The sequence below is a fragment of the Neolamprologus brichardi genome, chromosome 19, assembly GCF_056152115.1.
Source record: "Neolamprologus brichardi isolate AB-2024 chromosome 19, ASM5615211v1, whole genome shotgun sequence".
Classification (NCBI taxonomy): Eukaryota; Metazoa; Chordata; class Actinopteri; order Cichliformes; family Cichlidae; genus Neolamprologus; species Neolamprologus brichardi.
Window position 1 is genome coordinate 12280262 of NC_142122.1, and position 16651 is coordinate 12296912.

General features: G+C 39.8%; 2 protein-coding genes across 2 annotated transcripts; both read right to left on the reverse strand.

The window, feature by feature from the left end:
- Positions 1 to 578: 578 nt before the first annotated feature.
- Positions 579 to 3024, reverse strand: tpgs1 (tubulin polyglutamylase complex subunit 1). Its single transcript, XM_006798369.3, has 2 exons — positions 2675 to 3024; positions 579 to 1586 (listed from the first exon to the last, which is right to left on the reverse strand). Exons 1-2 carry the CDS (start codon positions 3010 to 3012, stop codon positions 938 to 940), a joined length of 987 nt encoding a protein of 328 aa, XP_006798432.1. The 5' UTR covers positions 3013 to 3024; the 3' UTR covers positions 579 to 937.
- A 1924-nt stretch (positions 3025 to 4948) lies between these two features.
- LOC102798056 (inositol-3-phosphate synthase 1-A-like) lies at positions 4949 to 10453 on the reverse strand. The gene is made up of 11 exons (XM_006798370.3): positions 10277 to 10453; positions 9826 to 9950; positions 9583 to 9744; positions 8635 to 8764; positions 8030 to 8223; positions 7791 to 7940; positions 7005 to 7223; positions 6703 to 6867; positions 6497 to 6610; positions 5764 to 5981; positions 4949 to 5634 (listed from the first exon to the last, which is right to left on the reverse strand). The coding sequence occupies exons 2-11, from the start codon at positions 9937 to 9939 to the stop codon at positions 5439 to 5441; spliced, it is 1662 nt and encodes a 553-aa protein (XP_006798433.1). The 5' UTR covers positions 9940 to 9950; positions 10277 to 10453; the 3' UTR covers positions 4949 to 5438.
- Between the last annotated feature and the right edge of the window lie 6198 nt (positions 10454 to 16651).

Sequence of the window (16651 nt, forward strand, 5' to 3'; positions counted from 1 at the left end):
GGGCATGCAGACATGCCATCCTGGAGGAGCTGGACTACCTGTGCCGCATGAATCCAAGTACCGTCTCATGCTACCACTAAGAGCGTTGATAGGAAGGATAAGGAGAGTGCAATAGTCTGTGGTCACCACCTGCAAAATATTTCATATTAGGGGTTGTCTTGTTGCCACTCTGTGCAACTGTTGCGACTTTCATTTGCATCAAAGCAGGTGAAATGGACTCACAGTTGTTTATACTTCCTAACTGGACAGAATAATATCACAGAAGTTTAACTGACTTGGTCTTATACTCTGATGCACTGTGTTGTCTCTCTACACTCCCCAGTGATCTTTTACTTTGTAATTTAAAAGTTCATTTAACATCAAACCTCTTCAATGTGTAGACAGCTTATTTGATGCTTTACTGTTATCATCTGGCAATGTTTTCTCTATGTAAGTCATACATGATGAATGATGTTATATTGTGTACACATTAAACAAAAATAGTTCAGTACTACCCTAAATGCTTCTTCCTGCACTGCCTTTTGTGTTCAGTATAGCCTCAGTGAATGACAAAAAGTGAGCCATTTAAAAGAGGACCATTTATTACAGCAGTGTTTATTTCACTAGTAATGTTCTCTGCTCCAAGCATTTCAATAAATAGGTTCAAAAACAGTGACTCTCTGTCAGAAGAAATACTGATTTCGAGGAATAGGAACTCCTGTTTTGCAAAAAGAACTCCAGTGTGCAGTTCCTCTATAGTGCTATGAATAGTGAACAAACAACATGTTTTCGACTGGACTTGCTGAGTGCAATGTGAGCCTTAAGAGGAGATGATGTCTGTGCAGGTGTTTATTACTGGATGACAGTAAGGTTAGAGGTTACAGAAGGTGAATATTAGCGAATCATTTACATGTGGATATGCTTTAGATTCTTGTACATTCTTCAGTCATACAAAGACTTAGGACACAACTTTCACTCGAGTGATGAACAACTCTGCAGCTGCGTTTTCAAACTCTTTTGCATCCATGTTTCCGCCAGGCCCCCGTGTCTGTGCACCAGCCATGGCCTGAGCCAGCTTGCAGGGAGAGATTTTGGCACTGGCCTCGAGGTAGCGGATAGCCTTCACATTAGCTTCAGGGCAGGAATTCACTTTAGTGTTTGCGTTGGCACAGTAGTTTGTGTCAGAGCCCTGGGAAGTCTCTAGCGCTTCTTTCAAGGTCCCCAGTACGGCTAGGCACAACGCCCGAGAGGCAGTGCCCTCACCTGGGCAGCACACCTCGGCGTAAAGCCTTTGAGCCTGTCGGATGTAGTCTGAGAAAACGGCACACGTGAGCACGCCGTGACGGAAGACATCATAGGGGACGGCTTCATGGTCGTGACAATGGAGGCGTCGCAGGAGGGGAGCAGAGGTGGATGCAGGGACTCCACCCTCGCTGCACAGGCATTGCAAGGTCTGAGTGTAGAGGCCGCCTCTCACTCCTCCTCCTCCAGCGGGGCTGTCGGTGCAGGGGCCATCGGGGCCTTCAGAAAACTCTCCTGCACATGTTTGAGGTCCAGTGAGGTTTAGGAGGTCGTAGGCCACACGGACATTGTTGCTGAATGCTGATCTGAGGAGAAAGGTGGAATAAAAGAGATCAAATTATTCTTTAGTCTGTAGCAGAGTTATTACAGTTTCATATTTTCTGATTAGTTTTTATTTTTATTTCATTTGGATTCTTTGTTTTTAATTCAGTTTAGTTTTAGTTAGTTTCCTGAGTGGAAGTTGTTGTCTCAGTTTAGTTTTTATTGTTTTAAAATGTTCACTTTAAATTTGTTTTCTATTACCTTTAGCTTTATTTTTAGTCTTTTTAATTATTATTTTGTGGATGGCATATGTCACAGGAAAGACTCGGGGAAAATCAGTACAAATATTACATTAAAAACATTTTTGAAAGCAGTTGACACACAGTCTCATAGACATCCAGACTCTAAATAAACATGCCTATCAGTGCCTCGTCAGGCAAGTTGTAATAAGATTTTACCAGACTAAGAAAACTAATGATATTTTCTCTATATATTTCTTTTATTCTAATTAATTTTCCAAATCCGCAAAATTGTTTCAATTTTGTTTAGTTTTCCTTTCACTGACAGGAAATAAATCATAATCAGGAGAGAGATGATAGAGCAGTTTCTTACGTCTCTAAACCAGAACACTACGGTGGGCTGTAAGGACTAATGAATATGCAAATAATGGATATACAGCATAAAAAAGGCCTGTTTCGGGAGACAGATGACTTTTAAAATATTAGTTAAAATCTAACTACTTCTAAAGCTGTTGAATAGAGCTTATATAGGGAAGAATGTTAATGTGAGGAACAAATTCTTTTGACATGTATGTTCCACCCTGTTGCTGAAAACATACAGCACGTTGTCCATCACCATATTTTTACTTATATTCATTTATTTTTAAAATTCCAAATGAAAACAAAATCAAGAGAATAAAAGAGAAAATGAAATTCAGACTATTAAGCATTAGTCAGTCGGATAGTCTGAGAGAGGTTTTTCCCATAAAAATAATATAATACAATAGCTGCTCTTATAAATGCTGATATGTTATGCTATGTTTGAAAATTCAACAGTTCTCCGTCAATACACACTGCTTTCATCCGCATTGCTGTCGAATATAAGACCATAAACCTCTGTATTTTGTCCGGACCTCTGGGAATGATGGGCCAGCCGCAGGTGCCACAGAGCCCGGTTGAGACGCTGCTGCTCCTGCGCTCCTGCGCTCACAGTGCCGGTGTTCACCTGCTCCTCGTCGCCGCAACCACTCGAGCCGGCGGCTGTCACGGATGCGAGGTTGCAGAAGTGGTCTGCAAGGAACCCGATGGGATCGTCTGATCTGGCTTCGACCATTTTGAGGATAGCCCCGCGGAGCAGGTCTCCCACGCCGGCCTGTGACAGAAACTCCCTGTCGCTGTCCGATTTGGTGGCTTTACCCGCGGGCATCCCCGGAGGATTAACCCCGGACCGGCGTTTCTCCTTGTCCGCCATTACTGTTGACGTCCCGTGTCGCAGCAACGGCAGCGGAAGTGATGAAAACCCGGTTGGCGTTCAAGAAAACGTCGCAAAATTAAACCACCTCTTTGTCTGGCTCGTTGTAAACAATATACAAGTCGACTGTTTATTCTACCATTCTCATCGCATCAAAAGGCATTCTTAAAACAAAAATATAAACATATTCAAAAAAAAATATTTAATTAAATTCCACATTCACATATTCAGATGTGCAAAATTAGATGCAAAAACCTTTGAATTATTGAAAGTAACATTTATGGAGTTTGTAATTAGCAAGTTAAACTTCAATCAATTCCGAAACTTCAGTCAAAGAAACAAAAAGTAATGCACTCTAAGAGTTTAACGTGATTATCAATTTAATGGTCTTAGGTGCCATCCTCAAGAATAGGGTACATTTTCAGTTGGCTTACATCACTGGAATTGTGATTTCCATCACTTTATGTATTTACCATTATTATAAAAAAAAGTGATGGAGGTGAGTGTGGTGGGAAGTACATTCCCTTACAGAGCAGGTTGTCTACTATTTGACTAACTGGAAGTTCAGTGGTTTAACCCACAGCTCCTCTAGTTTGAACAAATCATCACTGGGCAAGATACTGAACCCTGAGTTGCCCCCGCTGCATCCGTGTGAGTGTTATCATGTATAGGAAAAAGGCACTTATATGATTGCATGTGTGAATGAGACCTGTGGTTAGAAAATCCTCTGAGTGCTTATATAGAGTGGAAAAAGTGCTATGTAAGTAGTGCTTTAAATGTTTATTTTAGAGTTCATTTTGCTACTGGTAGGTTCAAAGGAGATATCAGCTGTTTAGAAATGACAGCCAATAAAATTATTCTTGATGTAACTGAAAAATTTGGCTTGATTTATTTATATTCAAGAAAATATATAGTATATTTATATTATTTATTATATATTTATATTTTGGTTCCTTCAATGGATGTGACAAGAACAGAAGTCACATGACCATTGCTGTACTCAGTGACCCAAAGGGACATGTTTGTTTTATGAAAATACAAAAAATGCTGATATATATTAGAACAAGTGATGCAGTTTATTAAAATAGATGTGCATGTATTCTTTTTATTTAAAGATGAGATTAGTTGACCAATAAATTTTTAATTTTCCAACACTAAATGTCGAAAATATGGCTGTGGGGCAAAGCAAATATAACAAAACATTACATAAAAAGTGTAGTTTTATGTAGTTTTTCATGTTAAAAAATAGCAACTTATCTGTGATTACATTTTTTGTGCTTTGCTTCATATATTTAATGGTACTTTTGTATTTTAGTGCATGTGCAGCAGATTTGATTTTACTTTGGCTTTACGCTAATCCACACAGAGATGAGAGTATACATACCTGCTCAAAAATAGGCTAATATTTCGATAAAGTTTCCAAGCAAGTTGAACGCTTTTGGTAGCCATCAACAAGCCTTTGGCATTATTCAGACTTGATCTTTGGCCAGTCTTCTCAGCAGAATTGGTAGAGTTCATTTAAATTGGTTTGTGAAGAGAGACCTGAGCGTAGAAGTGAAACTCTGGATTTCCTGGTAAATCTACATTCCTACTCTCACCTGTGGTAGGGACTGAAACAAGGATGTTGTGGATACAAGCAGAGGAAATGAGTCTCCTTTAAATGGTGGCTGGACTCTACCTTAGAGATAGAGGTAACGAGCTTGGTTGAGAGGGACTTGGGAGGGAGCCGTTGCTCTTCCACATCAAATGGAGCCAGTTGAGGGGATTTAAGTATCTGATTAGGATGCCTCTTGAACACTTAGGCAAAACAGTTTGTCCCAGGACTGGAGAGATTATACATCTCTCAGCTATAGACATTCTCTCTTTTTCATCTATATAAGTTATACATATAAGTATATTTGAAAATCCAAAAATGAATGACTCGAGACAATATAGGTTCAGATGACACCATTCAGGAGTTTATTGTATATAAACAGTTCAAGACACTACAAAAAAGTAGTGATAGACTGCACTGTTGTACAAAAACAGTAAGGTAAAAAGATGGTCCAGTGTAATGTTAATTTAAATAACAAATACAGCAGGTACTACATCTGGTTTTCACAGGAACAGCTGTTTCACAGATAAAAGATAGTGTACAATGTGCAAATGTAAATTACTTTGAAAACTACTGTGATTTAAACACAAGCAGTTAGAAAATTTACTCAAGTTTACAATTGTAAAGTTAATACTTTAAAATATGTAAACAAACTAACAAACAAACTTGCCTTTTCAGGGCCCATATAAGTGCTGTACGTGGGCTTTATAAAGCATACTGAAACTCAGTAAATCTAGTTAACTGGGCCAAATTGATGGCGCAACAACAGCTTAGTCAATGAGGGAACTTGTTCTTTTGATTCAAAGTTCAGTTTGGTTCTGCAGTGTCTCAGTTATAATGCACATGCTGTGTGGTCCATGTGTGTATATACGCCATTTGTTAGAGGAATGTGATTTCCGTTGACTACGGGAACTTTCTTCAAAGAAGCCACATCATTGTTGACACAGGTTTCATGTGGGGGCAGGAAGTTTCTCTGCAGCTTGTGCTCCAGCAGCATGTGGTTCTGAGGAGGAAGACCAAGGCACGCCCTGAAAAGAAAGGAGATAGATACTGTAACTAAATGAAACTGAGGAATATCAATCGCCTCATTCCTGAAAATCCCTCTGTTGAATCAACATGCAGCCTTTTAGACACAGAAATCAAACAGATCAACTCGCCTCATGATGTTCTCAATGGAGGCCCTCTGGCGGAAAAAGGCATTGACAACTGGAGTTCCTGATGGGACAAGAGGAGCCTTGCATAGGAAGGAGAGCAGTGATAAGACGCTGTGGAAAGACTGGAAGTTCTCTTCACCCTGGGGCTTTACAGTCACACGCTGGCAAAGCTCTGTCAGCATCACCAGGTCCAGGATGATTGGGCTGGCAAGTAGAGAGTCCTGTTAGAGAGGAAGCAAGAAGTAGTGAGTGAGCACTGTGTACTAGAATTAGAAGGTATACATGTGTATAGAAGACAAACACCATTATTTTTAATGACTGGACCAAAATATATGCACAACTTTGAACAATAAGCTAAATAATCATAAACAAAACCAAAATAATTTAAATTATTATTTTTTATCATAAATAATTAGTCATAGTAATACATCTACAGAAAATTGGTGCCATTAGTTTCTAAAATTGTCTGTCAATGTGGCTTTTTTTGTACCAGTAGAGGGAGCCAAAGTTCTGCATTAAAATATACTCCATTACATTTTGTTGCTATAAATTCTTAATAACAAGTAAAAATGAACCCAAATGGACTGAATTAGTGGGAAATATTATGCTCGTAAACATAAACAAAATCGATGTGATGTTTTTGTGTAGGGGGGGGGGTGAGGAGCTTCATCTGTTGAACAATTCAGATTTGGTGGAACCTCTTTGTTTCCGATGCTGTCAACAGAAACAGACTGACCTCACAGGTATTGTGCAGCGCAATAGTGTTGATCCCTCCCATCATTATTTCAGAAGTGTATTCATCCATGGCACGCTTGCTGTCTCCCACATATGGGACATATTTGATAACCACCTGAAAGAAAATAGAGACAGTCTGTCAGCTGATGCCTGTAAATACTGACACGGAGCTTGTCATCTGTCTGTGTTTGCGTCGCTCTCACTTACACAGTGGTCAGGTTTCTCTCCTGGCTCGTACAGTATGGGGTTGGACTGGACCATGTCGTCCACCACATTGCTCTTAGAGATCTCTTTGGAGCGGAACTGCTGTGGAGCCGACAGGTTTTTCCCATCGTTGTTGCCAAGGTGATTGTAGCTGACAATGGATGTTGGCTGTCAAAAGCAGAGAAACTTATTAAGTTGTGGTTTATAAGATAAAGTTACACTTTAATTGTATATACCTATAATATAACAGATGCTAATTCTCTTTGGAGAATTCAGACAAGTGGCTCAGTCTCATTAATCCTCACCTTGATCCCTGCACTGACCAGGAAGTCCACAAACACTGACTTGATCTTAGTCTGACCAGACTTGAAGTCATCACCGCCGATGAACACGCCTCTCTGCATGGCCAGCTCGACTGCTCCTGGGACAAAAGTGTTCTGTGGGGAGCCATTGATGTAGGCACAGCCCTCCAGTATACTGGCCACTGCAAACAGAGTGGAGGGGGAGATCTCTGCAGCTCCGGCCTGATGGATGAAGGGAAAACAAAGACACGATAGCTGTTACTGAGCATGTCATCATATTACGCTTAGTAGGAAAGCTTGACTACAGTTCCCCCGAGACTCTTTACATCGCGTCGGTAAAACATCTCTCTTGTTGACTTCATGACTATCTTAAATTGAGCTATTTGCTGAGGATCAGAAGTCTGTGAAATAGACTCTTATCATTGCTGACAGCAGTACAAGCATGCTCAAGGAAGAAGATAAAATAAGAACTTGGCCAAGAGGGGCGAATCATAATTTTCTTTCCCCTGATCTGATATAAAAGGAATTGCTGTCTCTTTCAGACTCATTAAGACATTTCATTTACAAATCCAAAGTGTGTTAGAAGGGCTAATCTTTTCATCCTCTAAGCTTCATTAATCAGTAAATGTAATGAAGGATTACTGTTTGGTCCTAAGCATTAGAAAGAAATTAAAGTTGAGTGGGTGATTGATGATAACCAATGACCACCAACACAGTTTAAGTTGGCTCATTATTGTGATTTGCACTCAAACTTGATTCTGTATTTATTCTTATGGCCATTGATCTCACCTGGATTGCAGCCAGCAGGTTCTTGGCAGAGTCGTTGACCCCTGGGATGATATCACAGAAGCGCTCGGTGTTGGCGGTCCACAAAACAATGACTTTGTCCACACCACTGGCCTGACGGAAGTCTCTTATGTCTGCTGTAATTCGCTCCATCTGGAAGATCATGTACTCTTTGAGACAAATTGCAAGAGGAAAAAAAGTAGACAGCTGAATAAAAAGGGGGAGTGAGAGGCTTTTATTACCTGCTCCGCCATGGTGCCAGTGAGGACATTGTCTGCGCGACTCTCCTGATTTGCAGCAATGAACTCTGGAATGTAGATTGATGGTCTGGGTTTCAGGCAGCTCATGTGTGGTTGCAGCTGCTCTTGTAAAGACCAGTCAAGCACCTGAGCTCGCTCCATTGCACTGCCCAGATCCAATGAAGAGATATCCCAACCTAACAAAAAAAAAAAAAAAAAAAAAAAAAAAAAAAAGGGGGAGAAAAAAATTATTTTTCAGAACTAAACAGGAAGGCTCACCTCTTTCAGCAATTCATTTGATCCTAAACTAGATTCTAGCATCTCTATGAAAGTGCTGGCTGTGCATGTGCTTCCTATAACATCATATGCACAAGGCTGTAAGTAATCCTGTTAAATAATCATAATAAATATTGACCAAAATAACTGTAATAATTTACAGAAGATCAGCGCAGTAACTTTTAGTTAAAACCTTCACCTTATGGAGACTCCCTATCCCTTTGATATGTTCTGGGATCAGTTTTCACAGCTGTCAACACTCCTGTACTTGTCTGAACTTTCTCTCACACCCACACACCCCAGTCTTGATGGCTGTGTGGAATTGTTCTTACCATCAAACACAATGTCGTTAGGGTGCACCATGGGCAGGAGGTCCCGGAAGGGCACGTTAACCTCACCCTCAAGCCCTGATCCCAGACAAACAGTAGAGGACTGCAGGAGGGAGCCGAAATAGTTCGCTTTCTGAGGGCAGAGAAAGCAAAAAGAATGTGATTTTAATCTCTGTATCAAATGTAATTCCCCATTTTTGATGGTAATTATAAATATATTAATTAGTAATAACCAAAAATAGAAGGAACCAGCTCATAAATATTACTACAGATGTCCTTATAAGGGAAAATCCCTAAGTTAGTTAAGCCTTTAACCCTCCATTGAACATGTCAGTATAATCAGCTTATAATGAGGCTGTACTTCTGCAGCAGGGGACATACAGCACACTGTGTTTATACAACAGGACAAGAAGATTTGCTATTCATTTTGCAGTGGTAATTTTCACATCTCATTATAGCGTGCTGGTGGAGTTCATTCCACCAGGAAATAGGGCAGGGATAGCTCAGTAGGTAGAGTGGTGGCCCCATGATCGGAAGGCTCGATTCCCCTGAACAGCTACCCTGAGGTACCCCTGAGCAAGGTACCGTTCCTACACACTGCTCCCCGGGCGCCCAATGGCTGCCCACTGCTTCAATGAGTGAATGGGTTAAATGCAGAGAGGAATTTCCCCACGGGGATCCATAAAGTACTCTCTTTTTCCACTCACTCTCTTAAGTATTTGTATTTCTTTTATGTTATTAAATTGAACATACTTAAATTGAACATACTTAGCATATGTCATAATTGATTCAATGAAATCAATTATTTGTGCAGCATGCGATCTATTTCAATGCAATAATAAAATAAAAATAATTGTGCAGCAGGAACATCATATTACATTTTCTATTTGGTAGGTTTTTTCTAATGTGTGGCTTCTTCATTTAAAATAGTATTTGTGACACCCGTCTCACCTTTACTCCGTTTTTGGTCTTCCAGGTAAGACCCAGTTTGTTGGCCAGTACGGCCGCTGTGACTGTGGTCCCGTTATTGCCTCCCCAGCCCACCAGCATCACTCCCAGCCGAGGCACACGGCGCTCGGTGCGGATCGTCATCTCAGTGGTGCGGGGGGTCACCTGTGACGGACAGAGCGCGGGTTAGCTGGGGGCTAAACGCGCACAGACGCACACACATAACTATAAATGTAAATCACTTACCGTGACTTTGTTCCCATCTCTGTGCACCGACGAGGTCTGGTAAGAGTACTGAGCCTCAATGTGAGAGTCAGTGTACTTCACATTAGGGCTGTTGACCTGAACGTTCACGGACATGGCTGCAGAGTCTGAAAGAAAGAGGAGGAACAATTACATCATCTCCACACGGAAATGAACCTAGCGGAAAAAGCTGCCTTTCACTAACACATCACATTTAATCGACGATACTGGCACACGTGCGGAAAACAACAATTGGGTGTTATTATTATAAGCCTGAGAGCTCTAACGCTTTCTAAGAAAAGTCGTTTTTTTTCCTCTGCCCTCCGATAAACAGCTGGTAAATTTTCTACGAAAATCCTAACAAACCGGTATTTGTGTTTGGTCCTTCGATGGTGGAGCAGTCAAATTAAGAGAAAGCGGAAAATAAGTGAACTAAACCGGTAAACTCCCTCACCTTTGTACGGAATAAGTGTAAAAGTATCTAAAATGAGACTGCTTCCCGGCGTATCGCTGACAGCTCTTCGCTTCAACGACTGTAAATTTCCGCTCTCTTTAATTTGAAAGAGTCGGCTATCGTCTTCGTCCAGTTGGTGTCAGCCACGAGCTCGAGAGGTTCCCTCCTAGGACGGCTTCAGTGCCACAAGCCAATCCGAGCGCTCGGTCGCTTTTTTATAGTTGATGCTGAGGGAGACGTCTGAGGACATCAGCAAATGGCCGGGCTTGTTTCCAATCACGTTTCTTCACATGAGGTGAAAAATTTCCATTCTGAAGAGTTCTTGGTGAAACCACAAAGGCCGGTGGTGAGGATTTGCTGGCTTATAGATGTTTCTCGATTTTCCTGCAACTTCCCCTGCAGCGTCGAAGTATTTTTCCATAACATGTAGTGGAATAAAACAAAGAATGATATTGAACACCAAGCATTTTTCGGCTGTAATTGTTCATTGTAGTTCATAAAATACATCTGATATTTTTGAAAATGATAAATTACAATAGGTCACAATGTTATGCGTTTATTTTATTTTATTTTTTTCTTCCTAAAGGGTTTTGCTGCGAATTTTCCTACATTCTTAAATGCAAAACATCTTAAAACGCAGAAACACCGAGCTGGGACGTTTAACTGAGAATAAAACAACGATAAAGAAAAACTCCGCATTTAGCAAAAGCAGTAGGAAATTATGATATTATTTTATACACTGTTTTATACACTTTTATACAGTGCTCAAAAAAGAAAAACAAATAACAATAGCAGCAACAAAACCGGGGACGCTGGATCATCATAGAATAACACAATGTGTTAGAAAGCATAATCCACTGTGAATCTTTTTCACCTGCTTCGATACACCTCAAAGTAATAATATCAGAGGCAACAATACCCCCCCCCCCCCCCCCCAAAAAAAAAAAAGAAAAAGAAAAAAAGAATGAATTTGCAGGTGGTGGGCACAGACCATTGCTTTCTTCTCTTTCGTTTGGATTTTTCTTTTGTTGCTGCTGCTGTGACATGTTAGTACCTCTAGCACTTTTAGCAGGGGCGTACCAGGATTGTCGGGCCAAAGTCGTTACCCCCTTCAGACTTTGTGTATCCCCATCCTAGAGCAGACATAGGAGGGGGAGGAGCCACAGTTTGGTTCACTCTATTGTGTTCTGCAAAGAAGGACAGGGCTCCTCTCTGAAATGAAATGCTTTCATTCTTACATAAGCTGCTTGTTATCGAAATGTATTTTTTAAAACAAACCTCAAATGCTGATAAAGGCAAATGTATTCACATTTAAATAATAAGACTGCTTAACATAAACATTATTGCACACCACAATAAACTGTTGATAACCGTTTGTTGAAAACAGACTAGTGCTTTGATGCTTTAATACTGTAAGATCACATGTGGTGATTTTAAAACATTGTTCCTCAGTGAATTCTACTCAAAATGAAGGTGTATGAAAACGACTCCAGCACTGTAAATGTAAATAATCATTTCATTTATGTATATCGAGTTACTGATGTAAATGATGATCCAAATGTGAACCAAATTATTCCAGTCTTCCCTTTCTAAAAATGGCAAATAGACAAAATAATGATATTAATAATATAAATGCTAAAAATTATCATTTGGTAACTTGCCGAGGTACCGAACTGCACATACTGCCTTTATAACCAGCATCATTCCTACCATAAAGAGTATATCTAATAATCTGGGTGACTTTGAGGAGGGGTTTCAGGTCAAAAATCTGAAGCCAAAATCATAAACCTCTTAGACTTTAAAAAGCAAAAACACTAAAAAAAAACAAAACAAAAGATCCACTGGGGAAAAGCTGAGTTCTTTAAAATTAAGTTTACATTGTGCAGAGCCAAATAAACTAAGGAACAAAAGCAACAGCAAAGCAGCAAAGACTGGATAACTTGGACTCTCCCGGACCCTTACTTGTATAGAGCAAAGAACCACTGACTCTTGTCCATAATGCAAAAAAAAAACCCCAAAGTATTGGTGCACAACAGCAACCAAGTATTGACATGTTTGTTAGAATCTGAAGCACCTTTCTCATTGCAAACATTTCCGGCCTGACCCGGTCTTTCCAGTGCAGTACAGTCTGCCTATTATACACACATCTCCTCAGTGTTGAGCACTTTCAGTATATTAAGTTTGCTTCTCAGTGCAAAATGCCCATTGACTGTATGTCAAAGCATCTGCAAGGCCAATCTACTAGTCTCTAGGGCCCCTCCTTTACATTATGCTAGATGCTTATATCCACAATGCGCCGGTAACGTTTAAGTCATGGTTCTGTCTCGTGAACCGTGTTCTGTCTTGTGTATTTACTCAGTCATTTTACATTCCACTGACTTAAAACAGGCACCTTTTCTGAGAGGTTTTAATGGTGGAGGGGCAAATATATTGTTGGGAAATTTAGTAGATGTACTTCCTGACCTTGCTCCCCGTTATTTGATGAAACTGCCTGCAAGCCTGTTGACTTTGCAGAGTGCAAGGCCTGAAAGATGAAGTTCTGATTCATGAGTAGTTTGCGTTGTTGTAAAGAACAGAAACATTGTTACTGTCACTTACGTGTTGAAAATATGCACTTATGTTGTTATATATGTATGATTCTATCTAGACCAGGGGTGTGCAGTTTTCCCACGGGGCCACAGGAAACTGGGACTGTTATAAAGAGAGGTGCTAATAAGCTGAACTCAGTTCTGCTAATGGTACTGGAGCAGATGTTACAACTACCCAATGAAGGTCTTCTATGTTCCTCCGTTCTTTGTTTTTTTCTTACAGGTGCACCAGTTGACGATACATCGTGCTTTTCTATTTGTGCTCTATTCTTTTATTATGCTTTCTCCTATTCTCTCCATCTTCTTTTTTCCCCTGCCTGTAAGCTTAGATGTCGTCACACTAAACATATAATGTTATTACCTGAAATAACACCAATAGAAATTGATAAATAAACAGGTAAAAGAAACACACAAGCAAGAGGAGGCTATAGAGAATTTATAGAGCTCATCTTGGAAAAGCAAAATGTGTTGGCACAACATTGCATTCAGATCATAATTCTGATTGCAAAAGCTGCAAGACAAGACAGGTTTAAAAGGGGGGGAAAAAAGGGAAAAAAAACAATTAGGCAATCTAAAAGTTACATGGGCATAGTAAAAACACCAACTTTTTTTTAAATCACTATTTAATATTTCATGTATTTAAGTCAGGTTTAATGTCTGTGGTGGAAATACAAAGGACAGGTAATCTTTACTGAGAGAGGATCTGGATTTCTTAAACTTTGTCCAGGCGAATGCTGTTTCACATATGAAGATAAAAAGAAAAGAAAGGTCCTCATGTGGAAAATTCTCCTCTTTGAGAGAGAATTAAAAATCTAGCAGTAATACTGAAATGAAGAACTCTACCAGTAGTGAATCAGTTTGTGATTCAGTGCTCTTGCCCTGATTAAGCTAACCATTTTAGTTACATCATCAACAACAAAGTTAATTTTTAGCACTGACTTACACAACACCTGGTGTGTAATACAATGGAAAAATACCAATGTCACTTCTGTGTTCATTTCAGTCTTTTTAACTTGCATCCGTTTCAAAAGAAAGTTGGAAAACCTATCCAAGCATGCAGTTGTCCTTGTGAACAAGTCACTCGATGTCACAGTCCCTTTCACTAAGTGCATTGCTGCCAGCATCATTGTAATCTACCATGTAAACAGATGAGCAACTGGGCAGTGTTGCGGATATCACAGCTCTCAAGGACAAAAAGTTATATTTGTCTGCTTTGTTTTTCAGATAAAACTCCAGATTTCCTGCAGTGTTTGATCCATCTTGTTAAAGTTTGCCTGGAGAGGAGTACATTGTCAAATGCTTCTTTGAGTCCATCAAACAGTCTTTGATAGACTTCCCATCAGAGAATAGCTTACTGTTCTTTTTGTGATTTTAGTGGAAATCACAAAGCGGGTCTTGGCTGCTCCATTTCTGGATGTGTACTTGATAAAACTTGATAAAAAGTCCTTGTTGTCTTTGCAGTTTTGCAAGCAAAGCCAATGATGCTACTACTCTGCATCAGTCAAGTTCTTGTATTTCTCTGCATGTGTAGTCTCATTAAAGACGATTCAAATTGTAATCGTTAAACAAAGCAATTTGTTTTCCACAAAATAAGTACCTCTTGACTTCAGTAAATGAATACTTAAAAGTCCATGTCTCGTTAAATACTCTGCATTCAGATCTGCTTTTAGGTCTGGCAAATGCTCGTAAACGTGCGTTCCAGTGCATTTAGAGTGAAGCTGACCTGTATTGTGATTTTCCACAAAATCACAGAAACAAGGCATTCTCTGATGTGGAGTTTATCAGCTACTGTTCGGCGGCTGAAATGGGACAAACTGCATGATGTGTACTTATTTAAGTCTGAATCCTAATTTCCTGTTGGGCTTTTGCAGATCTGTGACAATCATGATGACAATATGGTCAGTGACCATCTGGCAACTTCTGGCCTAATGGGCAAAAATGCATATTCCCTGACCAGTAACAACTGGTTGTTGCAGGTTGATTCCAATCGCTGGGAAAATGATTGCTAAAGTGCCATTCACACAGATTTACAGACCACTCAGTTACCCCCTGGGAACCACCTATCTACAGGGAAAAAATGGTGCATTCCACAGTCAAACTCTTTGCCATTGGTTTGGTTGTTAGCATATTACTGCAGTTGTAACTTGAATGGATGCGGCAGACGTGTCTACAAACACTGGCGAGCTATTCTCTGAGCTGTGGTGAAACTCATAAAAGTGTGATTAAAAACTAGCAATGGAGACTGTTTGCCTTCAAAGTAAAAATTCTGCCCTAAAACACACTTGTTAGTTTGAAGGCAAACCTCTTCCATTTCTGGTTTAAGTTGAGCTTTTTCAAGTTGTACTGCTCTTCAGCTAGTAGCCTGAGATTAACCTCAGCAGAGGTTGAGGTTTTTGAGCTTGTGGCAGCTTAGGTGAAGCAAATGGTGTGAGTTTGTTATAGCATACGTTTAGATAAATATGTCCATTCTCGTGACCTGTGAATGTCATTGTGATTTAGCTCTCTGTAAACAGCGGCTAAAGAATTTAGCTCCTACGAAGTTACAAATTAACAGGATGAAAACTGAAAAGTGTTTGTGAAGACACACAACAGACCATGACGGACACTTGGTCTCTAACTGATTTTCATTGATTGTTGCTATATGCAAATTTTTTGCACGTATGATGAGTGTGAGAAAAAAAGAAAGAAAGAAAGAAAGAAAGGAGTGGTAACTTGGCAGTGAAGGCTTGAGGAAAAAAACAAATCTTCCTCGGGGGTTTTCATAGAGTTGTTATGGCCTGTACTGACGCTAATTAGTGAAGACAAAGACAAAGATGCTATTAAAATCTTGAGATCCTCCTACTTTAACCGTTCCTGGGCTCTTCCAGGAATGGTTCAGTTACTTTCCCAACAACTCATTAGTTGGTATAGCTGTTGATTTCAGTTGTGTTGATTTCTAATCTCCATCATATCGAGAGGCCTGTACTATGAAGCAGGATTTCATCTTATCTTGGTAACTTGAGAATTAAACCTGGATTTTCTGTACTATGAAACTAGTTCATTTGACTGCGTATATCACCTATTATTCTCATCTCTAGATTAGAGGTTAACAGGTACAAAATCTTGCCTATCCAGTTCTCAAAAAAAAATAGCTTCACAATTCCTGGAAGATACCTCAGGCTTCTATGTGCAGAGAGTATGACAGGGCTAAAGTTTTTAATAGCCTTTCAAGTAGTTCTCCTTCCCTGATATAAAGTTTCTTAGATGAAATTTTATTCCTCAATTGATTCTTTGAGTACAAATAGATTTACATGTAGACTAAGCCTGCATTTCAAATCTGTTTTTATTTTTATTCTTTACTTGCTCTCAAACTGATAGACATCACTTGGGAGGCAGCAAAAAGAATAGGTGTTGTCCAGTCTTACTGACCATGCATGCAAAGCACTAACATATTGATACAACACCTTTAATAGAAAACTATTTAAGGGAGCTCTCCTATACTTATACTGATCTCTGAAAAATAACTGAATAATTCCTGGAAGACCCTACGAATGTTGAGAGCGCCTGAAGGGCTTTTACAGGTCTAACAACTTTAAAACAGCCTATACTGACTAATTGGTTTTCTGTAAATAGCTTTTCTATTCCAATAAGATCACAGGAATGGTGAAAGAGTGGAAGATCAGCGTCTGCTTCATAGTACAGGCCTCTGATTGGGAGGAGGTTATGTTCAGAATTTTGGCTTAATATCGGCTGAATGTGCCAGATTTTCACAAATGTTCTTTTTTATGGCATGTTTGAAGTGCAGTCT